The sequence below is a fragment of the Sturnira hondurensis genome, unplaced genomic scaffold, assembly GCF_014824575.4.
Source record: "Sturnira hondurensis isolate 20B ecotype Veracruz unplaced genomic scaffold, ASM1482457v3 Scaffold0013475, whole genome shotgun sequence".
Taxonomy (NCBI): Eukaryota; Metazoa; Chordata; class Mammalia; order Chiroptera; family Phyllostomidae; genus Sturnira; species Sturnira hondurensis.
The window spans coordinates 214926-231907 of NW_028086106.1; the positions used below are offsets into that span (position 1 = coordinate 214926).

Genomic DNA, 16982 nt, shown 5'->3' on the forward strand with positions numbered 1-16982 from the left:
TAATATCTTAAGCTTTTAAAGGATTGAAAGCGTTTCTATCTCATAATCACCCCTTGGCTAGGCATCTGTGTTTTGCTTCCACTGTTCTTGATCTGTTATCACCCAACTTCCATTTTCCAATGAGTTTAACTTTTCATTTACTGTTGGTTTGCATATCTTTTAAGAATCCCCTTACTGCCATTTAGTGGTTTTAGATAGGAGAGGAAATAGATGTGTGTGGTACTATTTTTAGTTTGCATTTTGATTACATTAAATACTGAAGTTTTGACTGATTTCTACACTCATCTAGATTAATTTCACTTTATTTTTCTAATGTTTACTAGAACAAAATAAACTTCACTGTTTTTTAGAAAAATAATTATATTTCTCTGACAGTTCAACTGCTAAAAACCATTTTTTTTCAGTCAGTCCAGCATGTTTTTAAGTTGAGAATTGTGTAGCTAAATATGTTGATCATATTTGACACCTCTCAGCTCTTTATCCTTTCCACATGTTAATAGAGTAACTCATTGAAAGTCCACTGCTGATTTAATTAACAAATGTCATTAGAATTACAGCCGGTTGTATTTGGGTACAAGTGTGAAGCAATGGATCTCTGGGGAATTAAAATATTTTGCTTTTGTACTCTCTAGAGAAAACATACTTATAGCTAATTTCATAATGCTGTGAAAATACTTTGTTTGGTAACATATGCTATTAAATACATTTCACTTAGAATCATTGTCTCACATCTCTTTGGTTGCTAGTTTAGTTTTGTCATGAGTTTCTTTTATCAATGATTCATGACCTTGGCCTGTCACCCAACCCTCTTTGAACCTTGCTGCTGTTAATGTCTGCTTCTTTCTTTTATACAGTTGCAGAAATCAAATGTGATAATGATGTGAAACTGCTCTGATAGCAATACAGTGCTATTCAAGATGACACTCTTGTTACTGTTATTACTATAGTTTTTATTTGCTGGGCTATTATCTCTTCCACCTCTTATAGACAATAATATACTGAAATGAGCATACAGGTCTTAGAGTCAGAAAATTCTGCCTTCTTTATGTATTAGCAATAAGAATTGGGGAGTCCCTTAATCCCCGTCTGAGTTTTCCTTTTCTTTTTTTTTTTGTTTAAAGCTTTTTTAAAAAAGATTTTATTTATTTATATTTAGAGGAGAAGGGAAGGAGAGAGGGAGAAACATATCAATGTATGGTTGCCTCTCGTGCGTCTCCTGCTGGGAACTGGCCTGCAACCAGGCATGTACCCTGACTGGGAATCTAACCACGATACTCTGGTTCGCAGGCTTGTGCTCAATCCACTGAGCTATGCCAGCCAGGGCTCAGTTTTCCCTTTCTTAAGTGGGATTGGTTATACCAGGATTGTGGTGAGGCTCATGAAAATGCTTTATGAGATCTAGAAAAATTATTGTAAATCTCTAAGGGATTATATTTATGATTCTTCATTTATCTCATCAATTTGCTATTTTTTATTATAGAAAAGGGGGAAAGAGTTGAGTATTAAATGTGTGTTCAGAATATGTTCTTGGTTACCTTAATGTCAGGAGATTTATGCTGAGGAATAGTGTGGCATGATGAGTGATGAGTGATTTAAGACTCAACAGGATGGAGGTATCACAGACCATCTGGAGATGACAAAAAGGGTTTTAGCCATACCCTGTCCTATGAAAAGCAAATATGTGAGACCTACATACGGATCCTAAACCTGTCAGTGCCAGTGGCATTGGAAATGCAATACCTTCATCATAATCTAGTCTTAGCCCATTTAGAAGACAGGCTGTTCTTTTTTGTAATTCTTACCCAAGGACATGTTTATTAATTTTAGAGAGAAGGAAAGGGAAAGAGGAAAGAAGGGTGGGGGGAGAATAGAGAGAGAGGGGAACATCAGTGTGAGGGAGAAACATTGATTGATTCATTGCCTCCCATACACACCCCAACTGGAAATGAACCAGCAACCTAGATATGTGCCCTGACTGGGGATTGAACCTGCAACTCCTTGGTACCTGGGATGACGCTTCAACCAACTGAGCCACCCAGTGAGGGCCAGGCTATTCTTTTGTTCACGCTAGTTATTGCTTTGAATAGAATGAATCCATTTTTCTTTAGTGTCTAACATTTCTTTTTTATGTGTTTTATGTTCTTAGGAAATCATATGTACTTATTCGAAGGGAAAGACTATTCTAGGGAACCCAGTAAAGAAGACAGAAAATCATTTGAGCAACTGGTGAATCTTCAGAAAACCGTTTTGGAGAAAACTAGTCAAGAGGGCCGGTTACTCCGAAATAAAGGCCATGTAAGAACTATTAATTTATGTAAAATAATAAATTTTTCCAAATTCTCATTCCAAGAGAATAAAAAATGATGCCAGTTGTGATTTATTAAGAAAGAACTTGCAAGTATTTGTTGAAATATAAGTATAATTACCTCAGCTAGTGTGTGGAGTGGTCTTCCTCCAGCTATATGCCTTTCTCCAGCCTTCAAGCCTTCAGTCTTTCTGTAGTCAAGATGAATGATGAGCCAGACTTGTTTGAGGTGTAGTCCGACAAATCAAAACTGAGTAAAACTCATACTGAAGGAAAAAGTATTCTCCCCTCAAAGGAAACTATCCAGCAGGAGAAAGAGCATGTTTAAACATCATAAAATGAGGATCTTCTCCCAAGAACAAATATGGGTTTGAGCTTGTTTTTTGTAAACCTGTGTGTTGTAGGGATTTTAGGCCTTTTCTGTTGTCTTCTCATCCATACTCCCTGGCTGACAGATCAGGGGTGGCCAATGTTCCCTTACATACATTTTCCATTTTCCCTTACACAAGCTTTCCATTTGTGCATAAATTACACTGGTAGATGCTGTCAACAGTTTCACTGTTGATGGCCTTTGTGTATGTAGTTCTTGTACCCTCTGTGGATAAGTCATTTGTCATTACTTCATAATCTTCATGAAGTGACTTGCTTTTGCAGCTTCTCACAGTTTATTTTAATTTCTAATGTAGCAATAAAATAATACATATAATCACTAAAAAGAATATAAGTGTAACTCACTATACTGTAGTATAAAAACTATGTAGAAAGTTGGCATAAAAAACATTAGCCAGAAGAATATATTTTGCCATTTAATGCAGGTAAAAGCATCCCTGTCCATCTCAGCCCCCCTGGGGAGACCACTTTATTACAGCAAAATACATACCCTGCTCTTAATAATCATGACCCCATATGTGTGGTCATTGAATACTAGCTATCATTAAGATAATCATGCCCTGGCTGGTGTAGCTCAGTGGATTGAGCGCGGGCCTGTGAACCACATGATCACGGTTCAATTTCCAGTCAGGGCACATGCCTGGGTTGTAGGCCAGTTCCCAGCAGGGGACTCATGAGAGGCAACCGTACATTGATATTTCTCTCCTTCTCTCCTTTCCTCTAAAGATAAATAAATAAATAAAATCTTAAAAAAAAAGATAATCATGATGTTGAAATGATCTGTTTAAGAAAGAAATATGATACATTGTAGAAAGATTCCCATTAAAAATGGTTAAACCTAAAATGACATCCTGCAAGGTAAGCTTTTAATTTTTTAAAAATTACTTTTCTGAAGTTCTTTATTCCTAATGAAATTAACCAAAATGATATACTGCTTGTACCAACCATGCCAGTGCTTTGGTTGAGTTTAGGGCACCATGTCCTGGTTGCCATGCCTGTGCGGAGATATGTGATAGAAGTATAAATTGAAGTGTCTTCCTACCACACCAGGTGGCATGGAGATGTGGTGTTTTGAGAAATTTTAAGCATGTTGCCACCATACAGAGTGTCTTCTAGGGATGAGTGAAGCTTATGAAGGAACAGGCAGCCCCCAGACTTCTTGCTTATGGATCTTGTTCTTCCTACAGGTTCTCATCCCAGGCCTTGTGGAAAGGTCTACCAAGAGGAAGCAGATGCCAAGTGTAGAAGAGATGGAGAAGAGAAGACAGAAAAGACAAGTAGCAACAGCTAAGAGAAAGAGACTAATAGAGGAGAAGAAGAGGATAAAAGAAAAAGTGGAACGTAAGAAAAAGTATGTGTGTACTATTTGTCTGTATTATTTAATAAAGCTGAGAGTCACAATTGGTAAAGGAATCACTACTGTATAGTGAGTCCACAATTGAACATTACGTTTTTAAAAAAAATTATTGATTGATTTTAGAGGGAGAGAGAAGAAAAACATCAATTTGTTTTCCACTTATTTATGCATGCGTTGGTTGATTCTTATATGTGCTCTGACTGGGGTATGCCACATTCTCGGCATGTCAGGACGATGCTCTACCAGCTGAGCTGCTGAGCCGCTGAGCCAGGGCTTGAACATCACTTTAAAATTGCAGGGAAAATTGTTTTTAATGTAAAATATTTTTATTGTATTTTGTATCTTGATTATTGAAACATGGAAATAGTGATTTTCAGTTTTGGTCTCCTGAGGAACCTACTTTTGGTTGCTTTTGTAGATGTCCATTTCCTGAATAGATACAATACTGCTTCATCAATGTGCAAAACCTTTTTGGTAATAAAAAGTTGTCTATTATATACCTCTAAGGGGATATTTGCAATTATTTTCTCCTAATCAGATGGGTAAAAAGGGACTGATTTAGATCCTGTCGCCTACTTAAGTCATCATTAATTATTAGCACATGGCCCATGTATTGAAGACATTTCTAACATATAAAAGCATACTCAGAGTACCTTAAATACTTTACTTTTGTAGGCATTTCTCAAATCCTTAAATTGCAGAAAATTTCTATAAAGCTGGTAGCTGCTATTGGTAATAGAATATTTTTTTGAAGACTAAATTTTAACCTAAACAGTTTACTTAAGTGAAAAGTCTTGAGTGCCTAAGACAGAGATGTGTTCAGATGAGGGAAGAAAATTTAAGATTTTACTGTAGCTAACAAAAAGTAGTTTACTCAGTCTCTTTTAGTTATATTCTTAAAAACAGGAATATCTGGTGCCTGCTCGTTATTGAAGTATAGTCAGGAAGCATTAGGCTAATTGGGTAAGCCTTCTTGTTTATTTATAAATAGGCAGAAAACTCAGTTGGGTTGAGTTTCTAATTGCATTTCCACTTGGCACTTACTGTTTGTAATACAAACTGTACTCCAAGAGAAATTGTGATGTGCCCAGTTAATTTCCTTTTCTCTCTGGCTGGTTGAAGAATGGCCTGGTGGGAGTCCAACAATTACCAGTCCTTCTGCCTGCCTTCAGAGGAGAGTGAATCAGAAGACCTAGAGGATGGGGAAGATGAGAGCTCAGCTCAACTAGATTATGTAGATTCAGATTCGACCTCTATCAAGTATGTCATTGGTGATGTCACCCACCCACAGGCTGGAGTGGAGGATGCTGTGATCGTGCAGTGCGTAGGTATGAGAAGTGATATGGGTCCAGGATGGGGTCCTCAATCTTTATGATGCCAAGCGCTGGGGAGGATGAAGCAGAGTCCTGACCTAGTGGTGATTGATGGGCCCAGTGCAGTCTTGTGTGGTCACAAAAAATGTGAATTTTAGAATTAAGAGACTTGGATTTGACTCTTATCTCTTGTTTACCTCCTTGAGAAACCCAGCCTCCCTGGGCCTCAGCTTCCTTATTCGCATAATGGGCTAATATCTACATTATTCTTCTCACAAGGTTTTTGAGAGGGTAAAAGGAGGCAACATGTAGAAGACAAATGTATTCTTTCAGAAGAAGCAAAATTCTAAGCATTTATTGCCCTTAATGATCTTTGCACTTTTTATTTTTTATTTCCTCTGTCTGGAACCTATCAAGCATTGTTTAAATGTCTGTGTTTCAGAGAGATCTCCCCTGATTGCCTTGTGTAGAACAGACCCCATCCTCATCCCTCCATTTTTCTCTGTCCCCTTTTCTACCTTATTTTACTTGATGACACATACTATCATCTGACTTATTACATATGCGTTTGCTTATTTGACTGTTTCATGGCACTAGAAAATAAGCTTCATGGGAGAAGGGTTTTCTGTTGTCCACTGCTATAAAACCCTAGTGCTAGAACAACACCTGACACATAATACATGCTAATTTCAGTAGTATGAATGAGTAACTCTAAATGCAAGGTACTAACTGGCTGTGTTAGCACCAGCTTGAATAAGTCATTTAACCTTTCCTCTTCCTTACCTGTGACATGAAAGTCATGTGTTGTTGTAGTACCAGTGCTTCAGTGCTCTTTGTTGTATTGTATTTACTCTCCATCATTCCTAAGTCATCTTCCAGGAATTACAGAAGTACCACAGAGATACTGCCCTTTCAGTACACTAATTTTTTCAGTGCTTTCCTGTTGTGATGGCCAGGTATATTACAGAAAACCTAAACATATTTGAGAGGTGCAACCTATGATACATGCCTAGGAGATTAGATTGATTTTCAAAGGGAGGAAAAGACTTTCTTCTATAAGTCTGTTTGGTGTACCTTTCGTTTTTGTTTGTTTGTTTTTTAAATTGTGGACTGGACTTTGCCTCCTATAGAAGAAATTTTCTCTTCTATCAGATGACTCTGGCCACTGGGGCAGAGGTGGCTTATTCACAGCTCTGGAAAAACGATCCACTGAGCCAAGAAAAATATATGAGCTGGCTGGGAAAATGAAAGGTAAGGAGCACAGAAGAAAGAAGGGTTAGGGACGGAGTAAGAGAGGACATTTAGGATAGGTGTCATGTGGCTTTAAAAAGCAGTAGTAAAGAGTCAGATGGCTGGCTGGGGTCTGAATTCTGTCACCAATGAGCTCATTATAATGTGACTTTGAGGCAGTCCTTTATCCTCCCTGTGCCTGTTTTCTCATTTGTAATTAATAATATTTATTCCACCTACCTACCTCATGGAACTATAGTGAAGATGATGAATGTGCGAGTATTTTGAATGTTGATCTCTGCATGCATGTTAAAGTTTAGCATTTCATTACTTACCCAACTTACCCCATCTTCTTAAGGGAATCGCTCATGAAAATGTGAGAGCCTGTGAGGGAGAAATTAGACACATCATTAATATGTTAACAAGAGCTGGGTGCTGAGGGAAGGAAGTTATATATACAGTTAGCACAGGTTGCGATAAGGCTGTTTGGTGCTGGGGGACTTGGAAGTCTGAACAGTATTCTCCTTTGGTGTAGAGAAGGGGTAAGTACACCTTCCTTTTTAAAAATATTTTATTTATTTATTTTTAGAGAGAGGGGAAGGGAAGAAGAAAGAGTGGGAGGGAAACATCAATGGGTGGTTGCCTCTCATGTGTCCCCTACTGGGGACCTGGCCCGCAACCCAGGCATGTTCCCTGACTGAGAATCGAACCAGTGACACTTTGCTTCACAGGCCCGTGCTCAATCCACTGAGCTACACCAGCCAGGGCTAAGTACACCTTCTCTTTATGAGCAGAAATCACAAAGTGGCAAAAGGAGTAAAATTATTATTGCAGTTATTTCACAGGAACCTTAAGCTAAAGGACCTTGTCTGATAGAGAAGGGTTTTTTCATATTTTTCAGAAATTGGTTTTTCCTAATTCTTCTGTTCATTAGGGTGGAAAGTGATTAAAGACTTAAAATGAATAGAATACTCTTTGTACTTAAACAGATTAATGGAAGAAGGTTTTTAACATGTGTTGAAATAATTAGCCCAGATCTAGATATTGATTGGGCAGTTGGAGAAACAGAGTCCAGGAGTGGTCAGAGCCAGAGGGTAGACTTTTGAGGACTGTGTTTAGATTCTTGTTTGAAACCACGAGGGAGACATGATGAAGATAGGACAGAATGCATGTCCTAGTAGCCTAAAATGCACTGTTCTGTGTGTAAGAACTTTTATGTAGAAATCCCATTGTAACCACAAAACAGAAACTTAGAGCAGATCCAGAAAAGACAAAGAAAGGGGAATGACAGCATATCACCATAGACACTAACCAATTTAGAAAGGTGGGTAGAAACAAAGGGAAAAGAAGAAATAATGGAAATAGAAAATAACTAGAACGCAATTAATAAGATGGCATTAGTAAGTTCTTTTTACATACTAGTAATTAGTTTAAATGTAAATAGATTGAATTTATTAATCAAAAGGCACAGAGTGGAAAGATGGATTAAAAAAACAAAACAAGACCCAACTATATGCTTCCTACAGGAGACTCACTTGAACCTTAAAAACACACAAACTTGAAGTGAAGGGATAGAAAAAGATTCCATGTAAGTGGAAACCAAAAGAAAGAGGAGTTAGCTATACTTATATCAGACAAAATAAACTTTAAGCCAAAAGTGGTAATAAGAGATGAGGAGGGTCATAATATAATGATAAAGGGATCAATTCATCAAGAAAATATAACAGTCATAAATATATAAGTATCCAACATTGGCACACCTAAGTATGTTGAGCAAATGTTAACAGATATGAAGGGAGAAATAGACAACAATTCAATGATAGTAGGGGACTTCAGTATCCCACTTTAGCCGTGGATAGAGCATTCAGACAAAAAAAAAAATCAGCAAGGAGGTAATGGGTTTGAACCAAACATTAGACCAAATAGATCAAACAGACATCTATTGGACATTTCCTCCAACAGCAGCAGAATATTCTCTAGTGCACATGGAACATTTTCCAGGATAGATCATATGAGAGGACACAAAATAAGTCTTAACAGAATAAAACTGAAATCATATTACTACCTTTTCTGACTGCAATGGTATGAAGGTAGGCATCAACAACATGAGGAAAACTGGAAAATTATGTGGTAATTAAACAGCGCAATCCTGAAAACCAGTGGAGTCAAAGAAGAAATCAAACGGAAAACCAAAGAATATCTCAAAAAAGTGAAACACAGCATACCAAAACCTGTGGGATGCTGCCAGAGCAGTTCTGACAGGGAAGTTTATAGTGATAAGTGAATACATTAAAAAATTAGAAAGATTGCAAAATAGTCAACATAATGTTACATATACCTCAAGGACCTAGAAAAGAAAAACAAAGTTAAGGCCAAAATTAGCAGAAGGAAAAAAATAGCAAACATTAAAATGGAAGGAAATTAGAGACCAGAAAAACAAGAGAAAAAATTCAACAAAACTAAGATAAATATTTTTTCAGAAAGATAAATAAAATTGACAAACCTGTAGTGAGACTAAGAAATAAAGAAAACTCAAGTCTGAAATGAAGGAGGAGAAATTATAACTGAACCTACAGAAATACATAAGATTATAAGAGATTAGATAATCCTTAATGGATAAGTTTGTAGAATCTCTTGAATAAGTGGTGTTGGGGAAACTGGAAAAATACATGCAAAAGAATGAAATTGGATCACTTTCTTATACCACATACAAAAATAAACGCAAAATTGATTAAAGATGTAAATGTAATCAATTGTAAGACTTGAAAACATAAAAATTCTAGAAGAAAACATAGGCAATAAACTCTTTGATATTGCTCTTAGCAGTATCTTTCTGCATATATCTTCTTGGCAAGGGAAACAAAAGGAAAAATAAATGGAATTATAGCAAACTAAAAAGTTCTTGCACAAAAGAAGGAAATAATTTAAACAAAAAGACAACTAACTGAATAGAAGAAAATTTTAGCAAATGATACATCAGATATAGGGTTAATATTCAAAATGCATAAGGAACTTGCACAACTTAACATCAAAAAAATCTAGGCAGTACAACTAATAAATAGGCAGAGGCCCTGAATAGACATTTTTTCCAAAGAGGACATACTGGTGGCCAGCAGACATGAATAGATGCTGACCATCACTAATCATCAGGGAAATGTAAATTAAACCACAATAAGATGCCACTTCACACCTGTCAGAATAGCTAGCACCAGTAAATAAATAAATAACAAGTGGCGGTGAAGATGTAGAGAAGTGGGGACTCTCATTCACTGTTGGTGGAATTGTAAATTAGTGTAGTAACTGTGGAGAACAGTATGGAAAGTCCTCAAAAAGTAAAAATAGAGCTGCCACATGATCCAGCAATTCCATTTCTGGGCATTTATCAAAGAAAAGAAAAACACTAATTCAAAGAGAGATATGCATTCCTATGTTTATTGAAGAATTATTAGCAATAGCCAAGTTATGGAAGCAACCCAAATGTCTATCAGTAGATGAATGGATAGAGATGTGGTACATGTATACGTATTATTCAGCAATAAAAAAGAATGAAGTTTTGCCATTTATGACAACATGGATGGACCAAAGGGTATTATGCTAAATGAAATAAGTCAGAGAAAGGCTAATACTGGTACTCTATGATTTCACTCATATGTGGAATCTAAGAAGAATACAAAACAAGTGAATAAACAAAAACAAAATAGATATACCCATAGACACAGAGAATAAGCTGATGGTTGCCAAAGGGTTAGTCGCAGGTAGGAGGATGGGAGTAAAAAAATAAAAACTTAAAGTTCTTCTAACAATATTCCTCGTGTCAACATTCTGGTCACAGAGTAGGGAAAAAAACATGTGAGAATACCTTTACAACCTAATGGTAAATGTGAGTTCCAGAATATGTCAGGCCCTCTGCAGCCAAATGTATGTATTAGTCCTTGCCCAAGAAACAGGTGACTTGTTCTGAATCTTACTTATTTAAAAAAATGCACCATTTAGTTGCTTGCAGAGAGTTTTAAAAGGTAACACTCTCATCTCCTTGCTTTTATTTTCCTATAGACAATCAAGAAAAAGTGAATTGCCAATTTGTTTAGGTGTATTCCAATTGTAGACTTTACCTTGAAAGCTCAAACTTACCAGATAACATTTAAACAGATTTAACAGACATTTTTCTTTCAATCCTTAGTGATTCCATTTGTATTTCTGAATAAAGGGTAACATTTTTATATTATTAAACCTTGTACATGAGGCAGGAGAGAAATCTGTTAATTTACCTTAGCCAAGTAATTTCTATTCAAAAAGTAGTATTTGCTGTGTGTAAAGTACTGTGCCAGGCTCTGGACGCATATTTTTGTCAAAATTGATCTCTTTTGGGAAGTAAGCCTTACCTTCATGACAATGGTAAATATAAATATCAGGCAAAAATGATTCCGCTTACAAATGGCTTGGGTGATACTGAATTGAGAGCAGGAAGCTACTCTGAGGACTTAGCTCCTTAAAGACACAGAAGTTGGGACACTTACAGAGAATGTTGTCATATTCATCTTTGAATCCCCAGGGTTAGAGCACAATGCCTAGAATTGTAGGGTGGTCAATAAATGTAAATGATAAACTACTCACAGTGAGTTCAGGAGAGTGAGAAAAGGCAGGTTTGAAACCTGACTGGACTCAGTCTTTAGTGAACTTAATGTTCTTCCTGTTGCCCCTTTTTATTTTACCTCAGACTTGAGTTTGGGAAGTGTCCTTTTATTTCCTATTGATGATAAAGAGTCAAGAAGCAAAGGGCAAGATTTGGTAAGTGAGAAAACCACAAGCTAAAATGTGGCTCCTATCACCTCCTCTTGAAACTGTTCCTAGTTGCATTGGCCTCTCTGGCTGTATATCATTTTGCTAAGACTGTCATAAAATACCACAGTAACCAGAGGGGAGGTGGGAGGGAATTTCAGGGGAAAAGGGGAAGGGTTTACAGGAATAAGTATAAAGGACACATGGACAAAAACTAAGGGGGGTGAAAATAGGAAGGAGGTGGGGGGCAATGGGGAGGTGGGCTGGGATGGTAGTAAAAGACAGGAAACTATACTTGAACAACAATTAAAATAAATAAATTTAAAAAGAAAAAAATGCCACAGACTGGGTGACTTAAAAGACTGAAATGTACTTTCTCATGGTTCTGGAGACCACAAGTCCAAGGTTAAGGTGCTGCCAAGGTTGGTTTCCTCTGAAACCTCTCTCCTTGGCTTGCAGGTATTTGGCTTCATGCTGTGTTCTCACATGTTCTTTCCTCTGTGTCCAAATTTCTTCTTTCTATGAGGACACCAGTCAGATTGAATTAAGCCCCACCCTAAAGGCCTTTTTAATTTAATTGCCTTTTTAAAGGTCTTATCTCCAGATATAATCATTTTCTGAAATACCAAGGGGTTAGAGCTTTGACACATGAAATTTGGGGGACATAATTCAGCCCATAATAAACAGGTGGAGCCTTGCCTTCCACTGCCCTCTCTCGCCCCCCATGCTTCTGTTTATCACAGCTTCTGGAGCACTGTCCCCTACTTCTTTGTACCTTCCACTTACCTAGAGGGCAGGCCCCTCCTAATTGCACAGTTTAATTTTGGTCTTTTTATCCTCAGCACCTTATGAAGTATGGCTGATAGGAATACTTAATAAACATTTACTGAACAAATAAGAAAACATGACTAAAAACTCTTTAGTCATGTTTCATCATTTGTTATATCAAAAGTTCTATAAAAGATCTTATTTTCTAGCCAAGAAGAACCAATCCACATTTCCTCTGCCCACATTAAAGTTCTTTTGCATCTTAAGTATCTTCCACTTGCCTGCCATTTGGAATTCTTGTAAGATGTTTTGCTTCCCACACCTACTTACTTTCTTTAGGGCCTGAATTCATATTTAAATTTCAAGCCAAACTTTACTGACTTAGAAAAGACATTTAGAAACTAGGCTGAGAGGCATGTGTTCTTGAGGTTAGTGGACTGCACATCTAACAACAAAGTGGTATCTGCTTTTTCAGTCAGTCATTTATTCATTTCAAAAATGCTAAAAAATGATAATGAGACAGTGGTTATGCATAAGCAGCTCAGAATCCAGTGACTCAAGAAAACTTTACAGTGAGTAGAACACCAAGACTATGGTGTGACTAGTGATGTCAGCCCCAGACGCTCCCTTGACCTTTTCTCCAGCTGTACTCCACTTAGGTTAGGAGGGTGGGAAATACTTGGCATTTTGAACAGAGATAGAATGATTGCTTATCCCAGTGGTTGCAGAGCTTACTTGAGCATGAGCTAGTGGACTGGAGTACAAGAACCTCAAAAGGCTTTTCTGCTCCTAAGAGGCTCAAAAATTCCTTCTTTATCTTGGAAAGCATTGCCAGCATGTCCTGGACTCAGGTTTTAACATGCCTTGACAAGAGTAAGAAAAGCTTATATAAAGTTGCCACAAAATAGGATACAACAGTTATGATGGGATGTGAAATTATAGATTTGGTAGTGCATGGCTGTTCAGGCAGAGCATTTGAAAGAGGAAGAGCCAAAGCCTGAATGATCCATAAAGGGCTAAACCTATTTGGAGACTGCTCACACCCTCTCCAAGGGCAAATCACTTAGTTAGCTGTGAAACCATCTCATACCATGTCAGCCATTAATGATGGTTTCTCCTAGTTGGCCTTGGTTGTGGCTCAGCACCGTGATCGCTCCAATATCCTGTCTGGCATCAAGGTGGCAGCCCTAGAAGAGGGTCTGAAGAAGATATTTTTAGCAGCAAAGAAAAAGAAAGGTAAGCTCTTCAATTTGTGCTGAGGAGTAGACAGATTTTTTTTTCAAGCATGTGGTGGGATTTTTAAGGGGTAGTGAGAATCAAGAACCTATTCAATCTATCTGGTAAAAGTAAGTCCCAATATGAAAGGCAACAGAAGTAACCAACTTGTCATTTTGTGTTTGTAAAGCCCTTTTTCCTTTCCATACCACTGGGGTATTTATATCATGATTTTACAGATTAGGAAGCTGAGTACCAGTGATGAACTGGTCATAAATAGTTGGAAAATACTGTCTATCATGTCCTGTCTTGGAGAGTCACAGTCTACTTTAGGAGACAGTTCTTTGTCAAAAACTATAGTTTGGTATTGTTTCCAAACCTGGTGTATCTCAGAGTTTGTTGAACTAATTGACTTTTTAAAGAGTCTTTGTTTATTTTAATTACATTTCAACCACTGATCGTGTTCTGTTTCCATTGTACCTACTTATTTCCAGTCTCGTGGGTCCTTGTGTTCAATAGAATTATTTTTCTGTATTACAATTCCTCCCCAGAGTATTTTTTGACATAATTGTATGCTTTGAGTGGGACACTCCATGATTATATACATTTGGTTCATTGGAAACCACAAAATGAATAAGGCTAACAATTATTTTCTCCTATGAATATATTACACCCATCTGTCACTTGTTGATGAAGGAAGACATTGTAATCTTCTCTTCTTTTCAATAGCAAGTGTCCATTTTCCACGCATTGGACATGCCACAAAGGATTTTAACTGGTATGGTACTGAGCGACTTATACGGAAATACTTGGCTGCAAGAGGCATCCCAACTTACATGTATCCTTTTGTTACTCTGGTAGTGTCCCCTCCCACTTCAGAAGTGAAAAAGTCTTATATTTTCAGGTATCACTATTTAATCCAAGACCAAATTCTCCTCTGCCACACTTTTCATTCTTCTGTCTTTAATGAGAGAAATTCTACAAAGCACTTTCTAACTTGTATATATATGGAAGGAAATAAATACATCCAAGCCTTTCTGGGTGCCAACAGCTAGACTAAAAGATACATGAAGGTATCATTTGAACAATCGCCCTTTGGTAACATTGAATCTTTTCACATCACTTCTCTAGAGTGCCTTCAGACCTATATAGACCTAGGTCTAATACTGGCAACTTCACTCAGTTTACTAAAATAAACAAGTAAACTACTTTATTTTTTGACCTTTTCAGTGTATCCCTAAGGAGCACTGAGAAATTCATTTTGACCATTAGGATATAATCTAGTTTTGCTAGATTAGTATTTTCTTATACTAATCTTTGCTGTGTAAGTTAGAATTACACTCAGTCCAAAATCACTAGAAGAAGCATAATTGACACATAAGTGTTGTATAGAAACTCCTTTTACTTATTGAAATTAGTTCACTCAGTGGTGGTTTTCAAGGTATTTAAATCACTAAAAACTTAGCAGAGAAATTAAATTTTGTATCTATGCATAGTTCAAACAGTGTCAAAAATGTTCCAGCATATCAACAATAGCAGTAGTAAGTACTAACAGCATCTGAAGGATTTATGATATGGTGAAAGGGAATTAAAGGCATACTACTTCTAAAGTGGTTATTTGAACAATTACTAAACTAGATAACTAGTAGTTTCAGTAAAGTCCATCTTAAAGTGATGAAATACAGCTTCCTTAACTATCTATATCAGATATTACTTTCCTAGAAACAAGTCTGCCATCCTTCATTCACAGTACTTGTCTTCTTCCTCAGGAGAGCTGGTACCTTAACAGTCGTTGGCCTAGCGTCAGATCCAGGCTTCAGCAACCAGTTAAGATTTTTGCCAGAACTACTGATAGAGTATTTCAAAAAGGAAGTGGGATCTGGTGAACCTCTGAGTTACTCCTTTATCTGAATTCTAATTTGTTCTCCTGGATGTGTTACTCTGATTTGGTACCTGTAATACAGGCATGCACAACTTAGTTGGGAAAGTTCTTTGTCACCCTCTCTGGGCCCCAGTTTGCATAGCTGTTTGAATTATAATAAATTTTCTATCTTTAATGGTTTTATTGCTTTCTTTCCCCTAATCTAGTTTTCTTTTACTCCATCAGACTGATTTCTTTACTGAGGGAAAGGCCATATGAATTACGAAGAAATAAAAGATAACAGAGCAGGCTTACACTGGGAGAAGGAAACGCCCTCAGCCAGTTCATGACTTGGAAAGATTGGATTGAGGGGCAGAAGCTGAGAAATGAAATTCCTGATCCAGACAAGTAGAGGCTCTCCTGACCTTCTTTTCACTCTCCTAAAAGAATACACATTGGCCCTGGCCAGTGTAGCTCAGTTGGTTGGAGCGTTGTCCTTTAAACAGAAAAGGTTTCGGGTTCAATCCCTGGTCAGAGCACATACCTAGGATTTGGGATTGATCCCTGGTTGGGGTGCGTGCCAAAGGCAACCAATCAATATTTTTCTTTCTCGCATTGATGTTCCTCTATCCCCCCATCTCTCAAAGCAATGAAAACAATATCCTTGGATGAGGATTAAAAAAATTAATAAATTAAGAATACACATTAAGAATATATATTGGCCTAGAGACCCTTCAAATGTGACATCAGAAGAAGAAGATCTCCTTTCTCCCTCCCTCCAAATTTAGTTCAGCTTCAAGAAAAGGGAATTGTGGAAATGCCAAAAGCTGACACAGAATATCTGAATTGGGAGGGCAAGGGGCTGAGACCACCAGAGTAGGAGTCATGGGGTAGATACCATATACTATAGCTTTTTTGTCACTATTGATTTTTTATTGAATTTATTGGGGTAACATTAGTAAGATTTTATATAGGTTTCAAGTGTATAGTTCTATAATATATCATCTGTATATCATATTCTGTGTCCATCGCCCAAAGCAAAATCTTCTCTATCACTATATATTTGACCCCTTTTATTTACTACCCCTCACCCCCATTCTCTTTGGTAACTACCACACTGTTGTCTGTGTTTTTTTTTTCTTGTTTGTTTATTTGTCACATTCAGTTTTTATATCACATATGAGTGAAATCATATGGTTCTTTATTTGTCTGACTTATTTTGCTTAGCACAGTATTCTCAAGATCCCAACAGTATTGTGATAACTATACATGGTGCCTATTGGGGTACTGGAAATACCAAGGGGAACACTATGTAGACTATACAGTTGTCTAACCACTAAGCTGTACACCCAAAATTAATATGTAATGGTTTTTTAAAAATCCATTCGTGTTGTCACAAATTGTGGTATTGCATCTTTTCTTATGTATCTGAGTAGTATCCTATTTGGTATGTGTGCCACATCTTTATACAATCATCTACCAAAAGACATTTGGGTTGTTTTCCATGTCTTGACCACCATGTATGATGCTGCAATGAATATAGGGGTGTATCTGTCTTCATGAATAAATGTTTTCAAATTTTGGGGGTAGATACCCAGAAGAGGGGTTGTTGAGTCATATGGTAACTCTATTCTTAATTTTTTGAGGAACCTCCATCCTGCTTTTCGTAGTGACTGCACCAGTGACATTCCCACCAGCAGTGAATGAGGGTTCCTTTTTCTCCACAACCTCTCCAATACTTGTTATTACCTTTCTTGTTGATAA

General features: G+C 37.1%; 1 protein-coding gene and 1 pseudogene across 4 annotated transcripts in view; both read left to right on the forward strand.

Annotated features, from left to right (window-relative positions):
• Positions 1-15419, forward strand: part of CHD1L (chromodomain helicase DNA binding protein 1 like) — a 111221-nt gene extending 95802 nt beyond the window's left edge. For all 4 annotated transcript variants that reach the window (XM_037061622.1, XM_037061623.1, XM_037061625.1 and 1 more), the window contains 8 exons: positions 2147-2295; positions 3883-4046; positions 5175-5380; positions 6518-6616; positions 11313-11383; positions 13264-13378; positions 14087-14195; positions 15065-15419. In XM_037061622.1, the coding sequence (XP_036917517.1) occupies positions 2147-2295; positions 3883-4046; positions 5175-5380; positions 6518-6616; positions 11313-11383; positions 13264-13378; positions 14087-14195; positions 15065-15143 (992 nt within the window). In that variant the 3' untranslated portion in view covers positions 15144-15419. The remainder of the gene's footprint in view (positions 1-2146; positions 2296-3882; positions 4047-5174; positions 5381-6517; positions 6617-11312; positions 11384-13263; positions 13379-14086; positions 14196-15064) is intronic.
• On the forward strand, positions 2319-2642 carry LOC118997767 (thymosin beta-15A-like; annotated as a pseudogene).
• Positions 15420-16982: the final 1563 nt, after the last annotated feature.